Raw genomic sequence first — 25,464 nt, forward strand, 5'->3', positions numbered from 1 at the left:
TATGTTAATTGACGTTACTGACCAGGACACCGGGGATAACTCCCCTGTTCTTCTCAAAATAGTTTCCGTGGGATCTTTTACGCTCACCTGAGGGGGCAGACGGGCCCTTGGTTTAGCGTCTCGTCCGATAGTGCAGCACTGGGTGTGTCAGCCTGGATTATGTGCTTATGTCTCTAAGGGGGACTTGATCCCACAACCTTCTGACTCAGAGGCGAGAGACAGACAGAGAGAGACAGAGAGAGACAGAGAGAGAGAGACAGAGAGAGAGAGAGAGACAGAGAGAGAGAGAGACAGCGAGACAGAGAGAGAGATACAGAGACAGAGAGAGAGAGACAGAGAGAGAGATACAGAGAGAGAGAGAGACAGAGAGAGAGAGACAGAGAGAGAGAGAGAGAGACAGAGAGAGAGAGCGAGAGAGACAGAGAGAGAGAGACAGAGAGAGAGAGAGAGACAGAGAGAGAGATACAGAGAGAGAGAGAGAGAGAGACAGAGAGAGAGAGAGACAGAGAGAGAGAGAGAGAGAGAGAGAGAGACAGAGAGAGAGAGAGACAGACAGAGAGAGAGAGATACAGAGAGAGAGACAGAGAGAGAGAGACAGAGAGAGAGAGAGAGAGAGAGAGAGAGACAGAGAGAGAGAGAGCACTACCCACTGAGCCACAGCATCTTGCTCCAAGTCAAAACATATGGGCCTAGAAATTGGGTATAGCCCCGCCAGCTCGTTTGCGCCGAAAATTTTGCGCTGGCCGCGGAGCCAGTTGCGCCCGTCCCATATTCACTTTTAGCGCCCCAAGGCAGAACCGGGCGCTGTTCCAGGGTGTGCCCGCCCCCGCTTGGGGCGCTGAAAGTGAATTTCAGCGCTCCCGGTGCCGCTGCGCCACCCGATGCGGTGCGGCAGGCTGCTGTACTGCAGGCCTCCTCCTTCTCTTAAGGAGGAGGTGCCTGCAACGGCCGGAGCCCCGATCGCGAGTGCCGGCAAAAGAGCCCGGCACAACGGAGAAGTGCCAGGCTCCACGGAAACCAGCCGGCAATGCCGCGGGGGGGGGGGGTGGAGGCGGCCGGGGAAGGAGGTACGGGCACGGAAGAGGCGGCCGCTACTGAAGATGGGGGTCGGGGCGGTAGTGGGGCGGAACCGGGGCACTGCGCACACCAATGACGTCATCGGTGCCGGCGCAGCGCTACCGGCTACCGCCACCATTACCGCGGCCCTCAAAATCAGCGCTACCACCCCTACTGGCGCAGAAGCCCTCTTTGGGCTGTAACTAGGCGCAAAGCCCACCGAATTTCTAGGCCATGATATTTAGTGAGGCCACACGGGCCTGTTTGACCAGTCCCAGTCCTGCTGTTGCACAAGGCGCCCTGATGATAGGATACAACTACTTGCGATATCACAGCACCTTTAATGTAGAAAGACGTTCCAAGGCAGCTTCCATCAGTAAAAATCAAACAAACAAGAACTTCCTCTTCCGAACTCTAGAAGGGGCTCTGTCGGTTGACCTTTATGTTCGAGGATCGCGAGTGCGGAGTTTTAGGAATATGCTGGACTCGTTGAAAGTCAAAAAACAGCAAACTCCTGGTGTGTCTCGCTCACCTTTCAGCCCTGTCCTTGCTGAACATAGGAACAGGAGGAGGCCATTCAGCCCCTCGAGCCTGTTCCGTCATTCAATGAGATCGTGGTGGATCTGCGACCTAACTCCATATACCCGCCTTTGCCCCATATCCCTTAATACCTTTGGTTAACAAAAAGCTATCAATCTCAGATTTAAAATTAACAATTGATCTCGCATCAATTGCCGTTTGCGGAAGAGAGTTCCAAACTTCTCCCACCCTTTGTGTGTTGAAGTGTTTCCTAATTTCACTCCTGAAAGATCTGGCTCTAATTCTTAGACTCTGCCCCCTAGTCCTAGAATCCCCAACCAGCAGAAATAGTTTCTCTCTATCCATCCTATCTGTTCCCCTTAATAGCTTGAAGACTTCGATCAAATCACCCCATAACCTTCTAAATTCCAGGGAATACAACCCTAGTTTGTGTAATCTCTCCTCGTAATTTAACCCTCAGAGTCTGGGTATCATTCTGGTAAACCTACACTGCACTCCCTCCGAGACCAATAAATCCTTCCTAAGGTGTGGTGCCCAGAACTGCTGACTTACCTTGGCTCCCGGTCCACCAACGCCTTCCAATTTAAAACTCTCATCTTCGTGTTTCAATCCCGTCATGGCCTTGCCCCTCTCGATCTCTGTAACCAGACGGCAGTGTGCTCTGTGTGCACCTGGAGTTTGGCTGATATCCCAGAGAGGCTTCAGTTGTGAGGCGAGACCTGAAATATTGGGGCTCTTTTCTCTTGAACGGACGAGGTTGAAAGGAGATCTGATGGAGATTTTCAAAATGATGAGGATTTGTTGATCGAACAAATAAAGAAAAGCTATCACCAGGGGTCGCAGTGTTGGTAACTCCGTAAACTTCAGCTCATCCAAAACTCTGCCACCCGTGTCCTAACTCGCACCAAGTCCCATTCACCCATCACCCCCTGTGCTCACTGCCCCGTGTCCTAACTCGCACCAAGTCCCATTCACCCATCACCCCCTGTGCTCACTGCCCCGTGTCCTAACTCACACCAAGTCCCGTTCACCCATCACCCCCTGTGCTCACTGCCCCGTGTCCTAACTCACACCAAGTCCCGTTCACCCATCACCCCCTGTGCTCACTGCCCCGTGTCCTAACTCGCACCAAGTCCCGTTCACCCATCACCCCCTGTGCTCACTGCCCCGTGTCCTAACTCGCACCCAGTCCCGTTCAACCATCACCCCCTGTGCTCACTGCCCCGTGTCCTAACTCACACCCAGTCCCGTTCGCCCATCACCCCCTGTGCTCACTGCCCCGTGTCCTAACTCACACCCAGTCCCGTTCACCCATCACCCCCTGTGCTCACTGCCCCGTGTCCTAACTCACACCCAGTCCCGTTCACCCATCACCCCCTGTGCTCACTGCCCCGTGTCCTAACTCACACCCAGTCCCGTTCACCCATCACCCCCTGTGCTCACTGCCCCGTGTCCTAACTCGCACCGAGTCCCATTCACCCATCACCCCCTGTGCTCACTGCCCCGTGTCCTAACTCGCACCAAGTCCCGTTCACCCATCACCCCTGTGCTCGCTGACCTACATTGGCTCCCGGTCCGGCAATGCCTCGATTTAAAAATTCTCATCCTTGTTTACAAATGCATCGCTCCACCATTGGCGGCCGTGCCTTCAGCTGCCTAGGCCCCGAACTCTAGAATTCCCTCCCTAGACCTCTTCGCCTCGCTACCCCTCTCTCCTTAAAACCCACCTCTTTGACCAAGCTTTTGGTCACCTGTCCTAATATCTCCTTATGTGGCTCGATGTCAAAATTTGTCTGATAATCGCTCCTGTGAAGCACCTTGAAGCTTTGACCATGCTCGATCAGCTCCAATGGACAGGTCACATTGTCCACTAGCCTGATACGAGACTTCCAAAACAAGCGCTCTACTCGGAGTTCCAGCACGGCAAGAGAGCCCCAGGTGGGCAGAGGAAACGCTTCAAGGACACCCTCAAAGCCTCCTTGGAAAAGTGTAACATCCCCACCGGCACCTGGGAATCCCTGGCCCAAGACCAGACAAAGTGGAGGAGAAGCATCCGGGAAGGCGCCGAACACCTTGAGTCTCTTCGCCGGGAGCAAGCGGAAGCCAAGCGCAAACAGCGGAAGGAGCGCACGTCAACCCAAGCACCCCACCCACCTGCCCCTTCAACCACCGTCTGCCCCACCTGTGACAGAGACTGTAGGTCCCGCATTGGACTCATCAGTCACCCGAGAACTCATTTTTAATGTGGAAGCCAGTCATCCTCGGTTCCGAGGGACTGCCTAAGAAGAGAAGAAGATTGGGACATTTTACTACATTAAAGGCGCTGTATCAATACAAGTAGTTGTTGTAACAAAGGGAATGAAATTAGAATCATGACTAAAGCAATGACGGGGGCGGGGCAGTGAGAAGAATTTTTTATGCGGTGAGTTTTTGGGATAATGCATATCACTTTTTAAAAAGGCTAAGTATTTGAAAAAGAACAATTTATGAGGAAGGGGCAAGGGAAAGGGACTAATTGGAGAGCACTTTCAGAGGGCCGGCACAAGCTCGAGGGGCTGAATGGCCTTCTCCTGTGATTGTGGATACACTGTCCCATAGATTCCCAAATTATTAATGCAGCAAAGAAACAAGCAGACACACCCACACACTCGCCCAGATAGAAACACACTCGCCTAGATTTTTTTTTTATTCGTGCACGGGATGTGGGCGTCGCTGGCAAGGCCGGCATTTATTGCCCATCCCTAATTGCCCTCAAGAAGGTGGTGGTGAGCCGCCTTGTTGAATACAACTGAGTGTCTTGCTCGGCCATTTCAGAGGGCAGTTAAGAGTCAACCACATTGCTGTGGGTCTGGAGTCACATACCGGCCAGACTGGGTAAGGGCGGTAGATTTCCTTCCCTAAAGGACATTAGTGAACCAGATGGGTTTTTACGACAATCCGACAGTTTCACCTTTTATGTTGAAACTCGGTGATTGACGGCTGGTGCCATCATCAATAAGACAGGAAGCCAGTGCCCCCTTTTAACGGGGCACAACCAATAAACCGCAAATTAAACCAAATTTAAATTAAACTTAACGCATCAAATCAAAATTTGGTTGCCGGTGATGGTGCACTCCAGTCCCCCCGGTGCCCACTGGTGGCGGAAGGCCTTGAGCGTGCCGGTGGGCACCGCGTGCTCCATCTCCAGGGCCACCCGGGCGAGAACATAGCCGCGGAAGAGAGGCAGGCAATCGGGCCGAACGACCCCCCTCAACCGCCCGCTGCCTGGACCTGTAAATGGCCACTTTGGCCAGGCCCAGGAGCAGTCCCACGAGGAGGTCCCCACCGACCTGCCCGCTTCCCTCCGCACCGGGTGACCGAAGATCAGGAGCGAGGGACTGAAGTGCAGCCAAAAATCAAGGAGCAGTCCCATCAAATAGTGGAAGAGGGGCTGCAACCTCTCACACTGTGTGTGTACATGGAACACGGACTCCTCCAGGCCGCAGAAAAGGCAGGCAGCCTGGGAAATCCGGTAGTTTCCTGGCCACCATTACTGACACAAGCTTTTTATTCCAGATTTATTTAATTTACTGAATTTAAATTCCCCAGCTGCTGTGGTGGGATTTGAACCACAGATATACCAGATCATTAGCCCAGGCTTACTGGATTATTAGTTATGTAACATATCCACTATACTGCCGTACCTCGGGACATTGGCCAGGCAAGTCGGAATCCGCTAAGTGTGTAACAACTCACCTGCTGCATTACCCAGCCCTGAAAATGGATGGCGCTGGAGCGTCGGGCCCAGACCCGCCGTCGCCGGCAATGGAGAGCCCGCAGGGGCTAGGCCGCGATGAGTAGGAGGGCTGCTGCGGTGAGCACGGAAGCCCAGGGCGTGGGCCCAGGTGGAGACGCCGCAGGTGCAGATCTTGGTGGTAGTAGCAAATATTCAAATGGGAACTTTGAAGGCTGAAGTGGAGAAGGGTTCCACGTGAACCGCAGTTGAACATGGGTCAGTCGGTCCGAAGAGGTCGACAGACACACTCACCCATGTATAAATATACACTCACCTATGTATAAAAATACTCACCTATCTATAGACACACTCACCTAGATATAAACAGGATGATCAGAACACGCTAAGTTGTTTCCAGGACAGCGAAGCAAAGCCAAGGGGTTAAGGAGGTTCAGAACGCACATTTCAGAACTATGTTAAAGCTTCTATGAACAGGAGACAGCCTGTTTGCAGATGACACAAAGCTGGGTGGGCGTGTGTGCTGTGAGGAGGATGCAGAGAAACTGCAGTACGATTTGGACAGGTTGGGTGATTGGACAGAAGCATGGCAGATGCAATATAATGTGGATAAATGCGAGGTTATCCACTTTGGTGGCAAAAACAGGAAGGCAGATTATTATCTGAACGGCAATAGATTGGGAGAAGGGGAAGTGCAACGAGACCTGGGTGTCCTTGTGCACCAGCCGCTGAAAGTAAGCATGCAGGTGCAGCAGGCGGTTAAGAAGGCAAATGGTATGCTGGCCTTCACAGCGAGAGGATTCGAGTACAGGACCAAGGATGTCTTGCTGCAGTTGTATAGGGCCTTGGTGAGACCACACCTTGAGTATTGTGTGCAGTTTTGGTCGCCTTATCTGAGGAAGGATGTTCTTGCCATGGAGGGAGTGCAGCGAAGATTCACCAGACTGATACCTGGGATGGCAGGAATGATGTATGAAGAGAGATTGGGTCGATTAGGCTTATATTCGCTAGAGTTTAGAAGAATGAGAGGGGATCTCATTGAAACTTATAAAATTCTAACAGGACTAGACAGACTAGATGCAGGAAGGCTGTTCCCAATGGTGGGGGAGTCCAGAACCAGGGGTCACAGTCTAAGGATAAGGGGTAAGCCATTTAGGACTGAGATGAGGAGGAATTTCTTCACCCAGAGAGTGGTGAACCTGTGGAATTCTCTACCACACAAGGCAGTAGAGGCCAATTCATTAAATATATTCAAGAAGGAGTTTGATATATTTCTTAAGGCTAAAGGGATCAAGGAATATGGGGAGAAAGCAGGGACAGGGTACTGAATTTGGATGATCAGCCATGATCTCATTGAATGGCGGAGCAGACTCGAGGGGCCGAATGGCCTACTCCTGCTCCTATCTTCTATGTTTCTATGTTGAACCAACAGGCATGAACCTTTTGGATCGACTGACCCCAGATACCACCAACCACCGCAACAGATCCCTCCCTCCCTTCCCATTTTAGAACCACCTGCGTCTGCCTCATGAGCATGTTCAAACTCCCGACTTTAACAGCGTTCCAGAGCTTAGGGCCCAGGCAGCTGAAGGCACGGCAGCCAATGGTGGAGCGATTATAATCAGGGATGCTCAAGAGGGCAGAATTGGAGGAGCACAGATATCTCAGGGGGTTGTGGGGCTGTAGAAGATTACAGAGTTAGGGAGGGGCGAGGCCATGGAGGAATTTGAAAACAAGGATGAGAATTTTGAAACCAAGGCGCTGCTTAACTGGGAGCCAATGTAGGTCAGTGAGCACATGGGGTGATGGGTGAATGGGACTTGGTGCAAGTTAGGACTACGGGCAGCTGAGTTTTGGATGACCTCAAGTTTACGTAGGGTGTAACTTGGGAGGCCAGCCAGGTGTGCGTTGGAATAGTCAAGTCTAGAGGTAACAAAGGTATGGTTGAGGGTTTCAGCAGCAGATGAGCTGAGACAAGGGCGGAGACGGGCGATGTTACGGAGGTGGAAGTAGGTGGTCTTTGTTATGGCACGGAAACAGTCGAGTGAGGTCCCAGCCAGCTGCACGATGGTGGAGAGGCGTTGGAGAAGGATGGCATAGTCAACCGAGTCAAAGGCTGCAGACAAGTCGAGAAGGACGAGGAGGGATAGTTTACCTTTGTCACAGTCACTAGGAATGTCATTTGAGACTTTGATGAGAGCCGTTTCGGCACTGTGGCAAGGGCGGAAACTGATTGGAAGGATTCAAACATGGAATTGTGGGAAAGATGGGCACGGATTTGGGAGGCGACAACACGTTCAAGGACTTTGGAGAGGGAAGGGAGGTTGGAGATGGGATGGTAGTTTGTAAGGACGGAGGGATCAAGGGTTGTTTTTTTGAGGAGGGGTGATGACTGCAGATTTGAGGGAGAGGGGACAGTACCCGAGGAGAGAGAACAGTTAACAATGTCCGCTAGCATGGGAGCCAGAAAAGGAAGTTGGGTGGTCAGCAGTTTGGTGGGAATAGGGTCGAGGGAGCAGGAGGTGGGCCTCATGGACAAGATGAGCGCGGAGAGGTCATGAGGGGAGATCGGAGAGAAACTGGAGAAAGATGTGAGTTCCGGGCTAGGGCAGGGGGGAACCTTAGAGGAAGTTTGGCCCAGTGGGCATGGGGCAGGAAGGGAAGTGGCAGAGGCAGCTGAACAGATGGTCTCAATCTTAGAGACAAAGAAGTGCATGAGCTCCTCACACTTGTTATTGGAGGAGAGGTTGGAGGAGACAGGGGAGAGGGGTTTAAGAAGACGGTTAGCAGTAGAGAATAGGAGTCGGGGTTTATCTTTACATTCCAAAATGATTCTGGAATAGTGAGCAATTTTGGCAGACGAGAGCAGGACCCGATAATGCTTTATGTGGTCCAGCCAGATCGGCAGTGAATGGCTAAACCAGTTGTCTGCCATATCCATTCAAGTCTGCGTCCCTTGGACTTAAGGGAGCAAAGATGAGTCATAGAGTCATAACGGCACAGAAGGAGGCCATTCGGCCCATCGAGTCCGTGCCGGCTCTCTCTAGAACAATCCAGTCAGTCCCATTCCCCCGCTCTATCCCCGTAGCCCTGCAAGTTTATTTCCCTCAAGTGCCTATCCAGTCTCCCCTTGAAAACATCGAGTGTCTCCGCTTCCACCACTTCCGTCGGCAGCAAGTTCCAGGTCCTCACCACTCGCTGCATAAAAAAGTTTTCCCTCACAACCCCCCTGAGGGCCGTACCAGGGGAACGACCAGGGTGAGAAAGAGTAATTGTTTTAGTAAAGGTGGTGGTGAGGGTGTGGTTGAGCAGATCGGTAGCTGCAGAAATGTCATGGTGAATGGAGGGCCAAAGGCTGGATTTCATAAGTGCAGTTGTAAGAGAGTTAGGAGAGAGTTTTTTCCAGGGGCGGACACAGAAGGAAGTAGGGCTGTGGGTGGGGGGGGGGGCGGTGGAAGGGGGATGTGGGTGGAGAGCGATACAAGGAAATGGTCAGAGATGGCCTTATCTGCGATTGACACGATGGGAGTAGCGAGGCCACGATGGGATGGCCGTGAATGTGGGTTGGGGAGTTACGTGGGGAGAGAGATTAAGGGAGAATAGGAGGCTAATGAACCGAGAGGAGGGAGAGAAACATAGAAACATAGAAGATAGGAGCAGGAGTAGGCCATTCGGCCCCTCGAACCTGCTCTGCCATTCAATGAGATCATGGCTGATCATTCAAATTCAGTACCCTGTCCCTGCTTTCTCCCCATATCCCTTGATCCCTTTAGCCTCAAGAAATATATCCAACTCTTTCTTGAATATATTTAATGAACTGGCCTCCACCGCCCTCTGTGGCAGAGAATTCCACAGGTTCACCACTCTCTGGGTGAAGAAATTCCTCCTCATTTTAGTCCTAAATGGCTTACCCCTTATCCTTAGACTGTGACCCCTGGTTCTGGACTCCCCGGCCATCAGAAACATCCTTCCTGCATCTAGTCTGTCCAGATCTGACAGAATTTTATAGGTTTCGATGAGATCCCCTCTCATTCTTCTAAACTCCAGTGAGTATAAGCCCAATCGACCCAATCTCTCCTCATACGTCATTTCTGCCATCCCAGGTATCAGCCTGGTGAATCTCCGCTGCACTCCCTCCATGGCAAGAACGTCCTTCCTCAGGTAAGGTGACCAAAACTGCACACAATACTCAAGCATGATGAATTGAGATGGAGGTGATGATTAAAGGATTGATGGGGTAGATAGAGAGAAACTATTTCCCCTGGTGGGGGGGGGGAGTCCAGAACAACAACAACAACAACTTGCATTTATAGAGCGCCTTTAACATAGTAAAACATCCCAAGGCGCTTCACAGGAGCGATTATCAAACAAAATTTGACACCGAGCCACATAAGGAGATATTAGGGCAGGCGACCAAAAGCTTGGTCAAAGAGGCAGGTTTTAAGGAGCGTCTTAAAGGAGGAGAGAGAGGCGGAGAGGTTTAGGGAGGGAATTCCAGAGCTTAGGGCCCAGGCAGCTGAAGGCATGGCCGCCAATGGTGGAGCGATGGAAATCGGAACCCCCCCCCCCATACCTCTCGAGCAGCAACGTGTTGAAAGCGGTGAGTTTGGGCAGGAGTAGACAGACCTTCCTCTAGAACCGGTAAATGTGCCGATTTAACCGGCCTGGCATCTTTTCCAACAGCGCTGTTTAATGCTGGGACAGGCCTATTGAAATGGGGCGGTTGAGACACACAGTCACAGTGTTTGCCTGCCACCCAGTTTGAAGGCCTCACTGTGTCATGTTAAAAATCTAAAGTCAGCCTGCACTGGTATCAGGGTTAACTAGTCGAAGACAGGATGTCTGTACTCAGGATGCACGGTGCAGATGTATTTAACTGCGGTTAGATTGTTGCCCAGAGATTTTCATCAGATGATTAGAACTTTCTTTTTAACTACAACAGAAGGAAGGAAGAGAGAGAGAGAGAGAGACGTCGTTCACTGCCCACCGATCACCGAGACTGCCGTTTGGAGAAATTGCTCATTACCTGCTCCTGATTGGCCATTGAAATTATTGCTATGCATAATCCAAATTATGTGGGGGAGGGGGGAGATTTAAAAAAACTAGTAACTATGCAATTAACTTCTAGCTGTATAACCAGAGTGTGGAAAGTTAAATAATTGCTTTCGTTTGCAATTAATGTGCTGAAATTCATTTTGTTTTTCTTGTACATTAAAACAATCATGTGACTTAAAATGTTTCCCCGCACCCTTGGTTTGAATGGTCCAACCCTCTGATCTCCTGGGCTAATGAGGACCGCAAACCAGAATATTGACCCATCCGTAAGCGTTCCTGCAACACATGTTCATTTTTACCATTTAACGCTTGCACAATGCAGGGTGAAAATCATTTCACAGAGAAGACGTCTCCTGGTGCAGTTAATCCCCGAGCGCTTCAAAGTACCTGGAAACAGAAAAATAGGGAATGACCACATTAGGAAGTAAAACCTCCTACATAACAACCAGCCAAAAGGTCCAGGGTTCAAGTCCCACTCCAGAGACTTGAGAAAGAAAGACTTGCATTCCTATAGCGCCTTTCACGATCACCGGACGTCCCAAAGCACTTTACAGCCAATGAAGTACTTTTTGGAGTGTAGTCACTGTTGTAATGTAGGAAACGTGACAGCCAATTTGCACACAGCAAGATCCCACAAACAGCAATGTGATAATGACCAGATAATCTGTTTTAGTGATGTTGATTGAGGGATAAATATTGGCCAGGACACAATATCCAGGCCGATACTCCCAGTGCCAGTGCCGAGGGAGTGCTGCACTGTCGGAGGTGCTGTCTTTTGGATGAGACATTAAACCGAGGACCCGTCTACCCTCTCAGGTGGACGTAAAAGATCACATGGCACTATTTTGAAGAAGAGTTCTCCTGTTCAATATTTATCATTCAACCAACATCACAAAAACAGATTATTTGGTCATTTATCTCATTGCTGTTTGTGGGAGTTTGCTGTGCGCAGATTGGCAGTCCAAATGAGAGCCAGCAATAGATGTACGAAGAGGGTAGCCGAATTTGGACCTCAAGTCATAATTCAAATTGATTAACTTCTGCTTCAGAATCTAACAGTGACATACTCTTCAAAAAGTACTTCATTGGCTGTAAAGCACTTTGGGATGTGCTGAGGTGGCGAAAGGCGCTGGAGAAATACAAGTCTTTCTTAAAAGCCATTTAGGACAGAAATGAGGAGGAATTTCTTCACCCAGAGAGCGGTGAACCTGTGGAATTCTCTACCACACAAGGCAGTTGAGGCCAATTCGTTAAATATATTCAAGAAGGAGTTGGATATATTTCTTAAGGCTAAAGGGATCAAGGGATATGGGGAGAAAGCAGGGACAGGGGACTGAATTTGGATGATCAGCCATGATCTCATTGAATGGTGGAGCGGGCTCGAGGGGCCGAATGGCCTACTCCTACTCCTATCTTCTATGTTAAAATAAAAGTGGAGGAAATTGACAATAATTTAGTTTCTCGATATTTATTCTGTTTACACTAATGGATCACCTGTGGCATTGCTGGTGTGTAGTCTAAGAGCTGGAGCACAGTTGCGAAGCTTTGCCACTAACGTGGAAACTATGCTGAACCCGGCCTGGCCCCCCCTTAAGGCCACTGATAATCTCCACCCTCTGGGGAAGTGGTCCCAGTCGGCACAACTCTAGGTCAGTCAGAGGTTAATCACTGAGGAACATTTCTGTAGGTTGGCAGTGGCTTCTAAATCCTGGGCTCCTGGCCTTGGGGAGAGGATGGAGTATCAAGGACAGGAAAAACCAACAGGAAATGATGGGCTTTCTGGCCCGGATTCTCGCGGCCTCTCACCATAACTCTGGCCAGAGAATGGTGTTTTTTCCGCTATTTTTTTAGGTTAATCCTGGTAACTTTGGGAAACCAGGATAATCGCCATGGATTTTCAGAGCCTTTTTCTCGCATATAGCTTTGACGACTGAAATGTGATGAATGCAGCTACAAGAATGATAAATAGATAGATCGATAAACAAAAGGATAGATGGATGGATAGCTCGATATATAGAAGAACGAACAGATAGATTGACATTAGATAGAGAGATATCCGGAGCATTATCCTTCTTACCAAAGTGTTCGCCTCACGTTTGTGAAAATAATGTCATTTAGGGATGGTCCCATACTGAGTGACCACCCCACCCCCCCCAAAGATTTGATTCTGTCGGGCAAGATGACATTCTCAACTCATTCTTAACGGTGACGCTCGTTTCTTTTTTTTACAAGTTATTTATATTCCCTCTGGGGAGAGAAATAAACTAACAGAAGTGTCAGCAAAGATGGATGATATATCCGTGACAATATTTGAGATTTATTGCAGCATCGTCCGCTGGTGGATCAGGGGTGCTGTTCGCTCAGCAACAATCCGCTGCCATGGGATCTGAAACCGATTGGCAGTGGCTTCTGTCACCGTGACGGATTGCCGCGGCCACTCTGTGGCGGTGATTTGCCAACCCCTCCAGTGTCGCCCGTTGTTGCTGTATTTGTTGATGCACTGGGTGTCGTATTTACTCATTGAATCATAGAATGAGACTGGGCCATTTGGCCCATCGTGCCTGTGACGGCTCTTTGAAAGATTCTCTCCAATCAGTCCCACTCCCCCCGGCTCTTTCCCCAGAGCCCTGCAAATTTTTCCCCTTCAAATATTTATCCAATTCCCTTTTGAAAGTTCCTATTGAATCTGCTTCCACCGCCCTTTCAGGCAGCGTAAAAGTCCTACCGCCCACTGACCCCCCACCGCCCCCTACTAACCCCCTACCAACCCCCCACTGACCCCCCACCGACCTCTCACTGACCCCCCACTGACCAGCCACTGACCCCCCCACTGACCACCCACTGACCTCCCACTGACCTCCCACAGACCTCCAACTGACCCCCACTGACCTCCAACTGACCCACCACTGACCTCCCACTGACCCCCCTCCCACTGACCCCCCCACTGACTGTCCAAGAACAGTCAGACTCAATTTTTGAGTGGGCCTCAAATTGGACGGGGAGTGTTCTGACCTGAAACAGCCGGTGGTGTTATTTCAATCGGGTTCCCACTTTGCTTTAGGTCTGTTGACCAGCAAATTTGAGCTCTCCCTCGGAGCAGTGCTGGGGAAAATTGCCCCTATTTTTATCTCCCTATCTCTGTAACCTCCTCCAGCCCTACAACCCCCCGAGATCCTTGCGCTCCTCCAATTCTGGCCTCTTGAGCATCCCCGATTTCCATCGCTCCACCATTGGCGGCCGTGCCTTCAGCTGCCTGGGCCCTAAGCTCTGGAATTCCCTCCCTAAACCTCTCCACCTCTCTCCTCCTTTAAGACGCTCCTTAAATCCTACCTCTTTGACCGAGCTTGGTCACCTGTCCTAATATCTCCTTCTTTGGATGGGAGGCAATTTTTGTCTGACAATCGTTCCAGTGAAACCCCTTGGGACGTTTAACTATGGTAAAGGCGCTGTATAAATGCAAGATGTTGTTGTATTTAAACGCAAGTTGTTGCTGTGTGAAGCGCCATCAATTACTCAAAAGACTGAGGTTAAGCGAGTAACAACCAGGCTTTTATTAACTAAAGAATGAAGGTCTAGTCTCGAGTGGTCGACCCGTCCAGAATACTAAGGGACTGGGAGGTAGTCACTTATATACCTGGAATAGTGGGAGGAGTCAGCCGAGGCATGTCCAGACCTGTACCTAGTGGAATACACATACACGTACAGACAGGTATAACAGTGGTTTACCACACTGTGCGACTGAGGGGCTGTGTGATTCTGTCGGGTGAAGGTGGAGTGATTGAAGCTAATGGATTCTTTCTGTTGCAGGCCAATAGTCCACAGAACCTTCGTCTATTCTACGAGAAAAACAAGACTCTAGTACCAAAGTAAGCCACGTGTTGTGAGCTAGATGTTTCTGCAAGCTTGCTGTATTTACGTTTGCCTCTGCTGACGCCTTGCTGCAATTGTTTCGGGGCATGTCAGACATTTGGTATCGGAGCTTGCGTTCCCTGAACATAACAAGTGCCGGCTGGACGCGGTGAGGTCGCAGACTGCGCCCATTGTTCCCCATTGAAGGTTTAGCCTGGGATTGCCGGGATTGCCGGCCTACCTTCTGATTGGTTAGGGAGTCTGAGGCAAAAGGTGAAGGCCGCAAGTATTCATCGGGTTTAATTTCCCAGCCCTGCGATCCCGGCTAGAGGCCGCGCTCTAAAAGCAGCATGGGTCGGAGAATCGGTCGGAGAATGTGGCCCAGTCCTCGACCCGGGCTGCCTTTGAGCGTGGCTGGTGAGTTGCCGGCAAGTACCGGAACTTTCTACACTGTGCTGGGCATCTTGCACTTCACGGGCTTCCGCTCGCTGTGCCTTCCAAACACTTCTGCGCAGCGCACTCCCAATCTTGTATCAAAGTATCGCAGTGCGAGCCAGTAAGTAGCGGGGTTATTCCAACGCACCCCTGGCCGGCCTCCCACCTTCCACCCTCTGTAAACTTCAGCTCATCCAAAACTCCGCTGCCCCGTGTCCTAACTCACACCCAGTCCCGTTCACCCATCACCCCCTGTGCTCGCTGACCTACATTGACTCCCGGTACCCGAACGCCTCGATTTTAAAATTCTCATCCTTGTGTTCAAATCCCTCCCCGGCCTCCTCGCCCCTCCCTATCTCTGTAACCTCCTCCGGCCCCACAACCCTCCGCGATCTCTGTGCTCCTCCGACCCTGGCCTCTTGCGCATCCCCGATTTTAATCGCTCCACCATTGGCGGCCGTGCCTTCAGCTGCCTGGGCCCCGAGCTCTGGAATTCCCTCCCTAAACCTCTCCGCCTCTCTCTCCTCCTTTAAGACGCTCCTTAAAACCTCCCTCTTTGACCAAACCTTTGGTCACCTGTCCTAATATGTGGCTCGGTGTCAAAATTTGTCTGATTACGCTCCTGTGAAGCTCCTTGGGACATTTTACTACATTAAAGGCGCTATATAAATACAAGTTGTTGTTGTTGGTTACTGCGATTAACCGTCTGCCCCCTTTCTGCTTATGTCCCGAGGTCTCAGCGCTGTTGGAAGGTCAAGAGTTGCATCACTGAAGTTCCTTTTCAGTTTGGAGGCATTGACTGCCTCACTGGGGCTCGATTCCAGCCCTCTGTACATTCGCCATTATTTCTGTGTGAGGGTTGGCTATTTGGCTGTGGTGGCATCACTTGGCCCAGTCCTCACCCTGAGTCTGTCTGCACAAACGTCCGGCAGCGGTCACCTCATAACGATCGGGACCCCGCCACCTTATTCCTTTCTCTAAACCAGGAACACCGAGTGCTGATTGTAGCCTTGCCCCCTGTTTGCACTCAGTCTGCTCCCTGTCTGCTCACTGTCTGCTCCAGGTCTGCTCCCAGTCTGCCCACGTCTGCCCCCCCCCCCGTCTGCCCCCTGTCTGATCCCCGTCTGTCCCCTGTCTGCTCCCGGTCTGCCCCGTGTCTGCTCCCTGTCTGCCCCCTGTCTGCTTCAAGTCTGGCCCCCATCTACCCCTGTCTGCTCCCGGTCTGCCCCCTCTCTGCTCCGGGTCTGCCCCCGGTCTGTTCCCTGGCCTAATGGCTATTTCTGGGATGTAAGACCCAGCTGGCCTCTTCTGCGGAAAGAATCAGACTTTGCGCGGAACGCTTGCTCTTGATGTTGTAGCTCATGCCATTTGCTTTATCCCTTCAACAGCATTCCGAGAGAGACCTCCAGCCACCTGCGTCACCTGCTCCTCGGACTCCTGCTACGGAATTACAAGGACCGCATGGAGTTCAGTGAGTACCGGCCTTCAGCTTCACTGGGATAGAACATAAGAATTAGGAGCAGGAGTCGGCCATTCGGCCCCTCGAGCCTGCTCCGCCATTCAATAAGACCATGGCTGATCTTCGACCTCAACTCCACTTCCCTGCACTATCCCCATATCCCTCGATTTCCCCTAGAGTCCAAAAATCTATCGATCTCTGTCATGAATATACTCGTGTAAGAAGTCACACAACACCAGGTTATAGTCCAACAGCTTTATTTGAAATCACAAGCTTTCGGAGCGCTGCTCCTTCTTCAGGTGAAGTGGAGAAATGCATAAAGACACAGCTTATATAGTCAGAGAATCATGTCAGATGTTTACAGGTAACCTTTCCAACTGCCATTTATCACACCTCGGCAGAGAGATAATCACAGCAGTCAAAGGTGTGAATGGTGTCCAAACACCATGAATATACTGAACGACTGAGCCTCCATAGCCCTCTGGGGTAGAGAATTCCAAAGATTCACCGCCCTCTGAGTGAAGAAATTTCTCCTCATCTCAGTCCTAAATGGCCGACCCCTTATCCTGAGACTGTGACCCCTGGTTCTAGACTCTCCAGCCGGGGGGAAATAGCCTCTCAGCATCTACCCTGTCAATCCCCCTCAGAATCTTATACATTTCAATGCGATCACCTCTCATTCTTCTAAACTCCGGAGAGTATCGGCCCAATCTACTCAATCTCTCCTCACAGGACAGCCCTCTCATCCCAGGGATCAATCTAGTGAACCTTCGTTGCACCGCCTCCAAGGCAAGTCTAGCCTTCCTTAGGCACGGAGACCAAAACTGTGCACAGAAGTGGTGCTGCACTCATCAAGCCCTTTTACGGTCCAGTTAATTGGCAAGTGTTATTATGGTGTTGCTCCCGACCATTCAAGACTTGTTCAGTCAGGAGCCGGCACCTCGAATCCTGTACCAGACCAATACAGAACCAACTTATCCCTTTTCATATATTTACTCATTCTCGGGATGTGGGCGTCGCTGGCAAGGCCGGCATTTATTGCCCATCCCTAGTTGCCCTGAGTAGGTGGTGATGAGCCGCCTTCTTGAACCACTGATAGCGGTTTGATACAACAGAGTGGATTGTTAGGCCATCACAGAGGGCAGATAAGAGTCAACCACGTTGGTGTGGGACTGGAGTCACCTATAGGCCCAGACCAGGTAAAGACTGCGTTCAGTCCTGGGCCCCGCACCTCAGGAAGGATATCTCGGCCTCGGTGGGGGAGCAGCGCAGATTCACCAGAATGATACTGGGGCTAAAAGGGTTAAATTATGGGGACAGGTTGCACAGACTGGGCTTGTATTCCCTCGAGTTTAGAAGATTAAGGGGTGATCTAATCGAGGTGTTTAAGATGATTCAAGGAGTTGATCGGGTTGATCGAGAGAAACTATTTCCTCTGGTGGGGGGAGTCCAGAACAAGGGGGCAGAACCTTAAAATTAGAGCCAGGCCGTTCAGGGGTGATGTCAGGAAGCACTTCTTCACACAAAGGGTTAGTGGAAATCTGGAACTCTCGCCCCCAAAAAGCTGTTGAGGCTGGGAGTCAATTGTAAATTTCAAAACTGAGATCGATAGATTTTTGTTGGGTCAGGGTATTAAGGGTTACAGAACCAAGGCGGGTAAATGGAGTTAAGATACAGACCAGCCATGATCTAGTTGAATGGCGGAACAGACTCGAGGGGCTGAATGGCCTCCTCCAGCTCCTATGGAACAGACTCGAGGGGCTGAATGGCCGCCTCCTGCTCCTATGGAACAGACTCGAGGGGCTGAATGGCCTCCTCCTGTTCCTATGGAAGGGCTGGAGGGGCTGAATGGCCTCCTCCTGCTTCTATGGAACAGACTCGAGGGGCTGAATGGCCGCCTCCTGCTCCTATGGAACAGACTCGAGGGGCTGAATGGCCTCCTCCAGCTCCTATGGAACAGACTCGAGGGGCTGAATGGCCTCCTCCAGCTCCTATGGAACAGACTTGAGGGGCTGAATGGCCTCCTCCTGCTTCTATGGAACAGACTCGAGGGGCTGAATGGCCTCCTCCTGCTCCTATGGAACAGGCTGGAGGGGCTGAATGGCCTCCTCCTGCTCCTGTGGAAGGGCTGTTCTCAGTCCTGGTATCTGGTGGGTGAATCATAAAATCAGAAGACTGAGATCTGCACAACCTTTGTGTCCCAATCCCTTTGAGATGGAAAAACAGCTCCTCTTGCACGTGTCGTTCTACAATAATATCTTGCTGTAGTTTTAAAAAGAATCTTATCTGGAGTAATGTGAATTTTGACTTAATTTTGTATCAGTTAACAGAAAGTAGCCCCCGCACTCCCCCCGAAAGGAATGAGGCGAGCGGTCTGGTTAAGCTGATAAATGTGTTTCTTTCTGCAGGTGACTTTTTCCATCACCCTTTCCTGGACATCAGCTCTTCCATGAAGAAATGTAAGTGAGGCAATGCCTTCAGGTTGATCGCGTACATCAGTGAGACAAGTGTGAAACGGCTCATGGCTACGCTGTCGAGCACTTTAATTGTAGTTCGATCGCGCTGGTAGGTTGTGAGCAGTTCTCCTGCTCAGACTCATCGCCGCTCGTGTGTAGCTCGGCCTCTCCTGGCTGCGGGCCCATCGAACGCCGATCGCTCTTAGATGCGATAGCACCCATGGGTGCTTGAGGCACTTGTAACAGACGGCAGTAGCAGAAGATGTAACAAAGAAAGAAAGAAAGAGAGGGAGGAAGAGAGAAATAAAATTAAATAAATACATTTCTACAGCACCTTTCATAACCTCGGGACGTCCCAAAGCGCTTTACAGCCAATGAAGTACTTTTTGAAGTGTAGTCACTGTTGTAATGTAGGAAACGTGGCAGCCAATTTGCACACAGCAAGCTCCCACAAACAGCAATGTGCTAATCACCAGATAATCTGTTTTTAGTGATTATATTCGAAGGGACTGATCGCTACAAACAATAGTGAGTGTGACAGGAGCCCACTTTACGCGCTGCGATCGAATAGACGTTTGCAAATCGCGAGGTGTAATTGCTGCGTGTTATACGACAGCCTCGATGTTACTGTTGAGCGGTAACCCTCTGTTTTCCCCTCTGCTCACAGCTGCCCCAGTGCCTATGCCTGTGTATCCCAGCTCAGCCTCCACCAGTTCGTGCAGCAGCTCCTCCACGTCCCATCTTGCTTCACCACCAGTAAGTGAACAACAGTCCTCGCGGCTCTCCGGTAAATTGCCGCAGGATCGGGGGTGGGATCGGGGGTGAGGGCGCCTCACCTCTGGCGATTGTGCTGGGACTCGGGGTGGGGGGGGTACGGGTAGGGAGTGGGATCGGGGGCTGAAGCGGGTGGCACCCTCGGAGCGTGAAACCCGTGGGACTGTAACACCCGAGCCTCATTTACAGGCCCGGACGCCGACTCCCACCTGAATCCGGCGGCAATGATGTCACGGCCAGTGGGCGGAGTCCAAATTGGTGGGTGGGGTCAGATTGTTCCCATGGAAACGCCCCCCAACCCCCCAGCAAGATAAGTACGGACTGGGGAGAGGGTCGGAAAGCCTGCAGTCGGGGGAGACGGGGGTGGGGGGTGGAAACTTGGGGCGGGGGAGGCCCAAGGTTTCCTCCTGGGGGCTGGGGAAACACTCCTGTGGCCCGGTTCCTCGCTGCCGCTGGTTTCCGTTGACAGGCCGGGGACCGTGCGGGAATGTGCTCGCGGTGAAGGCGGCACGCGTGGCTCAATTATGTCATCAGGACGCGACCACTGCTATTTAAATTAGGGCCCCTCTGCCCGCCCCGCCCCGCCCCCCCCCCCCCCGTTCTTCTATGGCAGGCGGCCATCCCGTGCCTGAATTCAGAAAAATCCAAATGGTTGGGCGGGATGGGCGCGCGTTGTGAACTCGGAGCAAACCCCCCCCCACCCCCAAACTGTTCCCGTCAGGCGGGACGGGGTGGAGGGGGCGGGCGGTGTTAAAATAGGCCCTTAACTCTCTCTTTAGGGCTCAATCACAGAGCGAGGGGGGCGGGGGTGGGTGGGGGGTGGGTGCTCCTCATCTTCTTAATTAGCTCACAGATTGTGCTTAGCGAGTTTGCCAGCTTTACCGTTGGGGTGCGGCGGGACCCCGAGAGCGAGCGACACTGCCCGTTGTTAAAGTGTGGGCTGTACCCAGCCCAGGTGTACGGGGTGAAAGGATTCCTCGTACATTCGCTGTTTTCAGATTGGGTTTAGCGGGATGTTAGTCCTGCCCTCTTGTGGCAACCTCAGAAATAACTTGCCAGACCCTGGGAAAACCCGATTGTCTTAAAACCCGTAGCTAAAAAAAGGGAAGAGGTCCTACAAGTAGAATTTCGGGAGTTAGGAGCCAAGCTAAAAAGTAGGACCTCGAAGGTAGTAATCTCTGGATTACTACCAGTGCCACGTGCTAGTAAGAGTACAGAGAACAGGATAGTTAGGCTAAATACGTGGCTTGAGCAGTGGTGTAAGAGGGAGGGTTTTAAATTTTTGAGGCATTGGAACCAGTTTTGTGGTAGGTGTGACCTATACAAAAGGGACGGTCTACACCTGTGCAGAGATGGAACTGATGTTCTCGGGGTAATTTTTGATAAAGCAGTTCGGGAGCATTTAAACTAGTATGGCAGGGGGCTAGAAACCTATGTAGTGAAATAGAGGAAAGTGAAAGGCAGACAGAAATAAATGATAAAAGGGTGAGGAACAAAAAACAAAGGGCCAAACTAATTCATAAAAAATGTGAGCATAAAAAAAGCCTGAGGGTTTTATACCTTAATGCGAGAAGCATCAGGAACAAGGTAGATGAATTAGCTGTGGAAATAGAGGTTAATAATTATGACCTAATTGGGATTACGGAAACATGGTTGCAGGGTGAGCAGGGCTGGGAGCTTAACATACAGGGGTATTCAGTATTTAGGAAGGATCGACAAAAAAGAAAGGGAGGAGGGGTAGCATTGCTAGTAAAAGAGGGGATAAATGCAATTGAAAGGAAGGATATTAACTCAGTTAATACAGAATCTATATGGGTGGAGCTAAGAAATAGCGAGGGGCGAAAAACATTAATAGGAGTGGTATATAGGCCTCCAAATAGTAAAATAGAGGTTAGGGAGGGCATCACGAGGGAAATTAGAGAAGCGTGCAATAAGAGCACAGCTGTCATCATAGGTGACTTTAACTTACATATAGATTGGACTAGCCTAATCAGTAAAAATAATGAGGAGGAGGAATTCCTTGAGTGTTTGAGGGATGGTTATCTGGATCAATATGTCGAGGAACCAACTCGGGAACAGGCTATATTGGACTGGGTACTGTGCAATGAGAAGGGACTAATCAGTAATCTTGTTGTACGGGGACCCTTGGGTCAGAGCGATCATAACATGATCGATTTCTCACTCGAAATGGAGAGCGAAGAAATTGACTCAGAGACTAAGGTCCTGAATTTAAACAAGGGGAATTATGATGCCATGAGACGGGAACTGAGTAGGTCTGATTGGACAACGTTCCTGGGAGGACTGGAGGTAGATAAACAATGGCAAACATTTAAAGATAGAATGACAAAATTGCAAAAATTGTTTATACCAATCTGGCATAAAAGGAAATCTAAAAAGGTGACTCAACCGTGGATAACAGGGGAAATTAGAGACAGCATAAAATCCAAAGATAGGGCGTATAAAATAGCCAAAAAAAGCGCCAGAGCGGAAGATTGGGAACAGTTTAAGATAGAGCAAAGGAGGGCAAAGGGCATAATCAAGAGGGGCAAAATAGCTTACGAAAACAAGCTGGCGGAAAATATAAAAACTAACTCCAAAAGCTTTTATAAGTATATCAAAAGGAAAAGACTGGTGAAAACCAAAGTTGGTCCATTGCAGTCAGATACGGGGGAATATATAATGGGAAATAAGGAAATGGCAGATCAACTAAATGCATACTTTGGGTCAGTCTTTACGAAGGAAGACACAAAAAACCTCCCTGGGATATCGGGAAAAATAGGGACATTGGCAAAGGAGGAACTGACGCAAATCAATATCTCTAAGGATATGGTGTTAAGGAAGCTAAAGGGATTGAAGGTGGACAAATCCCCAGGGCCTGATAACATGCATCCTAGGGTACTGAAGGAGGTGGCCCTAGAGATAGCGGATGCACTAAGGATGATTTTTCAGAATTCATTAGACTCGGGAACAGTGCCGATGGATTGGAGGGTAGCTAACGTTACCCCACTATTCAAAAAGGGGGGTAGGGAAAAAGCAGGTAATTACAGACCTGTAAGCCTTACATCAGTTGTGGGCAAAATGCTGGAGTCCATCATTAAGGATGAAATAGCGGAGCACTTAGCAAATGGGGACAGGATAGGACAGAGTCAACATGGATTTACAAAGGGTAAATCGTGCTTGACTAATCTATTGGAATTTTTTGAGGGAGTAACTGGTAGAATAGATGGGGGAGAGCCAGTAGATGTGGTGTACCTGGACTTCCAAAAGGCCTTCGATAAGGTCCCACATAAAAGATTAGCATGGAAAATTGAGGCTCATGGGATAAAGGGGAAAGTTTTGGCGTGGATAGGGAACTGGCTGTCAGATAGAAAACAGAGAGTTGGAATAAACGGCTCATTTTCTGAATGGCAGGCAGTAACAAGTGGGGTACCACAGGGATCTGTCCTGGGCCCCCAGCTGTTCACAATTTACATTAATGACCTGGATCAGGGAGTCGGATGCAGCATTTCCAAATTTGCAGACGACACTAAACTAGGAGGGGGGGTGGGCTCAGAGGAAGAGACCAGGAAGCTCCAGAGCGATTTGGACAGACTGGGCGATTGGGCGGATAAATGGCAGATGCACTATAATGTGGACAAGTGCGAAGTTATCCACCTTGGGTGCAGGAACGGGAGGGCAAATTATTATTTAAATGGCAATAGATTGGGAGAGGGGGAAGTACAGAGAGACCTGGGTGTTCTTGTACACCAGTCACTGAAGGCGAGCATGCAGGTGCAACAGGCGGTCAAGAAGGCAAACGGTATGCTGGCCTTCATAGCAAAAGGGTTAGAATACAGGAACAGGGATACCTTGCTGCAGCTGTACAGGGCACTGGTGAGACCACACCTCGAGTACTGTGTACAGTTTTGGTCGCCTCATCTGAGGAAGGATGTTCTTGCCATGGAGGGGGTGCAGCGGCGATTCACCAGGCTGATACCAGGAATGGCGGGAATGACCTATGAGGAGAGACTATGTAGTTTAGGGATGTACACACTGGAGTTTAGAAGATTGAGAGGGGACCTCATAGAAGTGTATAAAATTCTGACAGGTCTAGACAGACTGGATGCAGAAGGAATGTTTCCCTTAGCGGGTGAGAACAGAACTAGAGGACATAATTTAAGGATAAGGGCTAAACCATTTAGGACAGAGATGAGGGGGAATTTCTTCACTCAGAGAGTGGTGAACCTGTGGAACTCATTGCCACAGAGGGCAGTGTACGCCAGCTCATTAAATATATTTAAGAGGGAATTAGATATATTTCTACGGGCAAAAGGGGTTAAGGGTTACGGAGAGAAGGCGGGGACGGGATACTGAATTAAAGGATCAGCCATGATCTCATCGAATGGCGGAGCAGGCACGAAGGGCCGAATGGCCTACTCCTGCTCCTATCTTCTATGTATCTATGTATCTATGTCTTGTTGGCATCCAGAGACATTTATTCTTGTTTTTTTTTTAACTTAATTCTTGGGATGTGGGCGTCGCTGGCAAGACCAGCATTTATTGCCCATCCCTAGTTGCCCTCGAGGAGGTGGTGGTGAGCCACCTTCTTGAACCATTGCAGTCCGTATGGTGAAGTTATTCTTTGTAGCAGTTTTGATACAACCGAGTGTCTCGCTGGGCCTCTTCAGAGGGCCGATAAGAGTCAACCACGTTGGTGTGGGACTGGAGTCACCTATAGGCCCAGACCGGGTGAGGACGGCAGGTTTCCTCCCCTAAAGGACATCAGTGAACCCGTTGGGTTTTTACGAAAATCCGACGGCTTCACGGTCACTTTTACTGATCCCAGCTTTTTAATTAACTGAATTCAAATTCTTAAACTGGTGGGAATTGAACTTACGTTCTCTGGATTGTTAGTCCATGATCTCTGGATTATTAGCCCAGTAACAGCCACTACACCAGCGCACCCATCACAACACCAGTATCACTAGCGTCTCCAGCAGTTGCTGTTGTGATCTTTGGTTTCTTTTGTTTCTCCTTTTTTTTCCCCTTCACACTCCTCTCCTCTCGGCACTATTTTCTCTCAGGACGAATGGCCCTTGGTTGTTCTCGAGATTGGCCGGTGAAGTGGTTACCGTGCGCCACGGGTGACTGAAGCTACGTTGTCATGTCTCTTGTCGATGCTGTGACATGGAAGACGCTTAACGGAATTTCCTTTCCCTTGTAAACAGTCACTGGCCGACGTGCACCAGCTCCGTGAGAAGACCCTCGCTTCCCCCACCCAGGAGACCCCAGGCTTCCTTCAGGGCTCCAAGGACTCGGCCGACAGCAGCAGCAAGAACTCCTCCTGTGACATCGATGACTTTGTGTTGGTGCCTTACAACAGCCCGACGCACTACTCCAGTAAGTCAGCTTTCCGCAGGCGAGTCACTCGGGGTTGTCACACCGACAGAGCTCCGACATAAACGCAGCGATCTCTGCGCTCCTCCAACTCTGGCCTCTTGCGCATCCCCAATTTCCATCGCTCCACCATTGGCGGCCGCGCCTTCAGCTGCCTGGACCCGAAGCTCTGGAATTCCCTCCCTAAACCTCTCCGCCTCTCTACCTCTCTCCCCTCCTTTAAGATGTTCCTTAAAACCTACCTCTTTGACCAAGCTTTTGCTCACCTGTCCTAATATCTCTTTATGTGGCTCGGTGTCAAATTTTGTCTGATTTATGCTCCTGTGAAGCACCTTGGGACGTTTTACTACCTTAAAGATGCTATATAAATACAAGTTGTTGTTGTTGTACCTTCTGTGATTCAGCGCTCCCGCACAAAGTATCAGGGATTCCGGAGTGCGGAGGTCAACACGCCCAACTCGCGGCGCAGACCGTTCTCTCTTCACATTAAAGTGGAGTAAATGTACCCGGAATAACATCCGAAAATGCTGGAAACACTCAGCAGGTCAGACAGCGTCCAGGAGCTCCACGGATGCTGCCTGACCTGTCGAGTGTTTCCAGCATTCTCTGTTGTTATTTCAGATTTCAGCATCTACAGTACTTTGCTATTGTAAATGCACCCAGATTCCTGTCACGTGAAGCCCTGAGTATTGCAGCGAATACAGTATACTAAATTGCAAGAAGTACAAGTA

General features: G+C 50.3%; 1 protein-coding gene across 6 annotated transcripts in view; it reads left to right on the top strand.

The window, feature by feature from the left end:
- The window catches only part of ulk1b (unc-51 like autophagy activating kinase 1), a 203,168-nt gene that overhangs the window by 98,230 nt on the left and 79,474 nt on the right, over positions 1-25,464 (top strand). For all 6 annotated transcript variants that reach the window (XM_086011911.1, XM_086011910.1, XM_086011909.1 and 3 more), the window contains 5 exons: positions 14,192-14,250; positions 16,057-16,139; positions 18,536-18,586; positions 19,251-19,339; positions 24,565-24,736. In XM_086011911.1, coding sequence (XP_085868037.1) covers positions 14,192-14,250; positions 16,057-16,139; positions 18,536-18,586; positions 19,251-19,339; positions 24,565-24,736 — 454 coding nt within the window. The remainder of the gene's footprint in view (positions 1-14,191; positions 14,251-16,056; positions 16,140-18,535; positions 18,587-19,250; positions 19,340-24,564; positions 24,737-25,464) is intronic.

This window comes from Somniosus microcephalus, chromosome 19 (genome assembly GCF_052327205.1).
Source record: "Somniosus microcephalus isolate GS21.2 chromosome 19, FLI_Smic_1.0, whole genome shotgun sequence".
Lineage (NCBI taxonomy): Eukaryota > Metazoa > Chordata > Chondrichthyes > Squaliformes > Somniosidae > Somniosus > Somniosus microcephalus.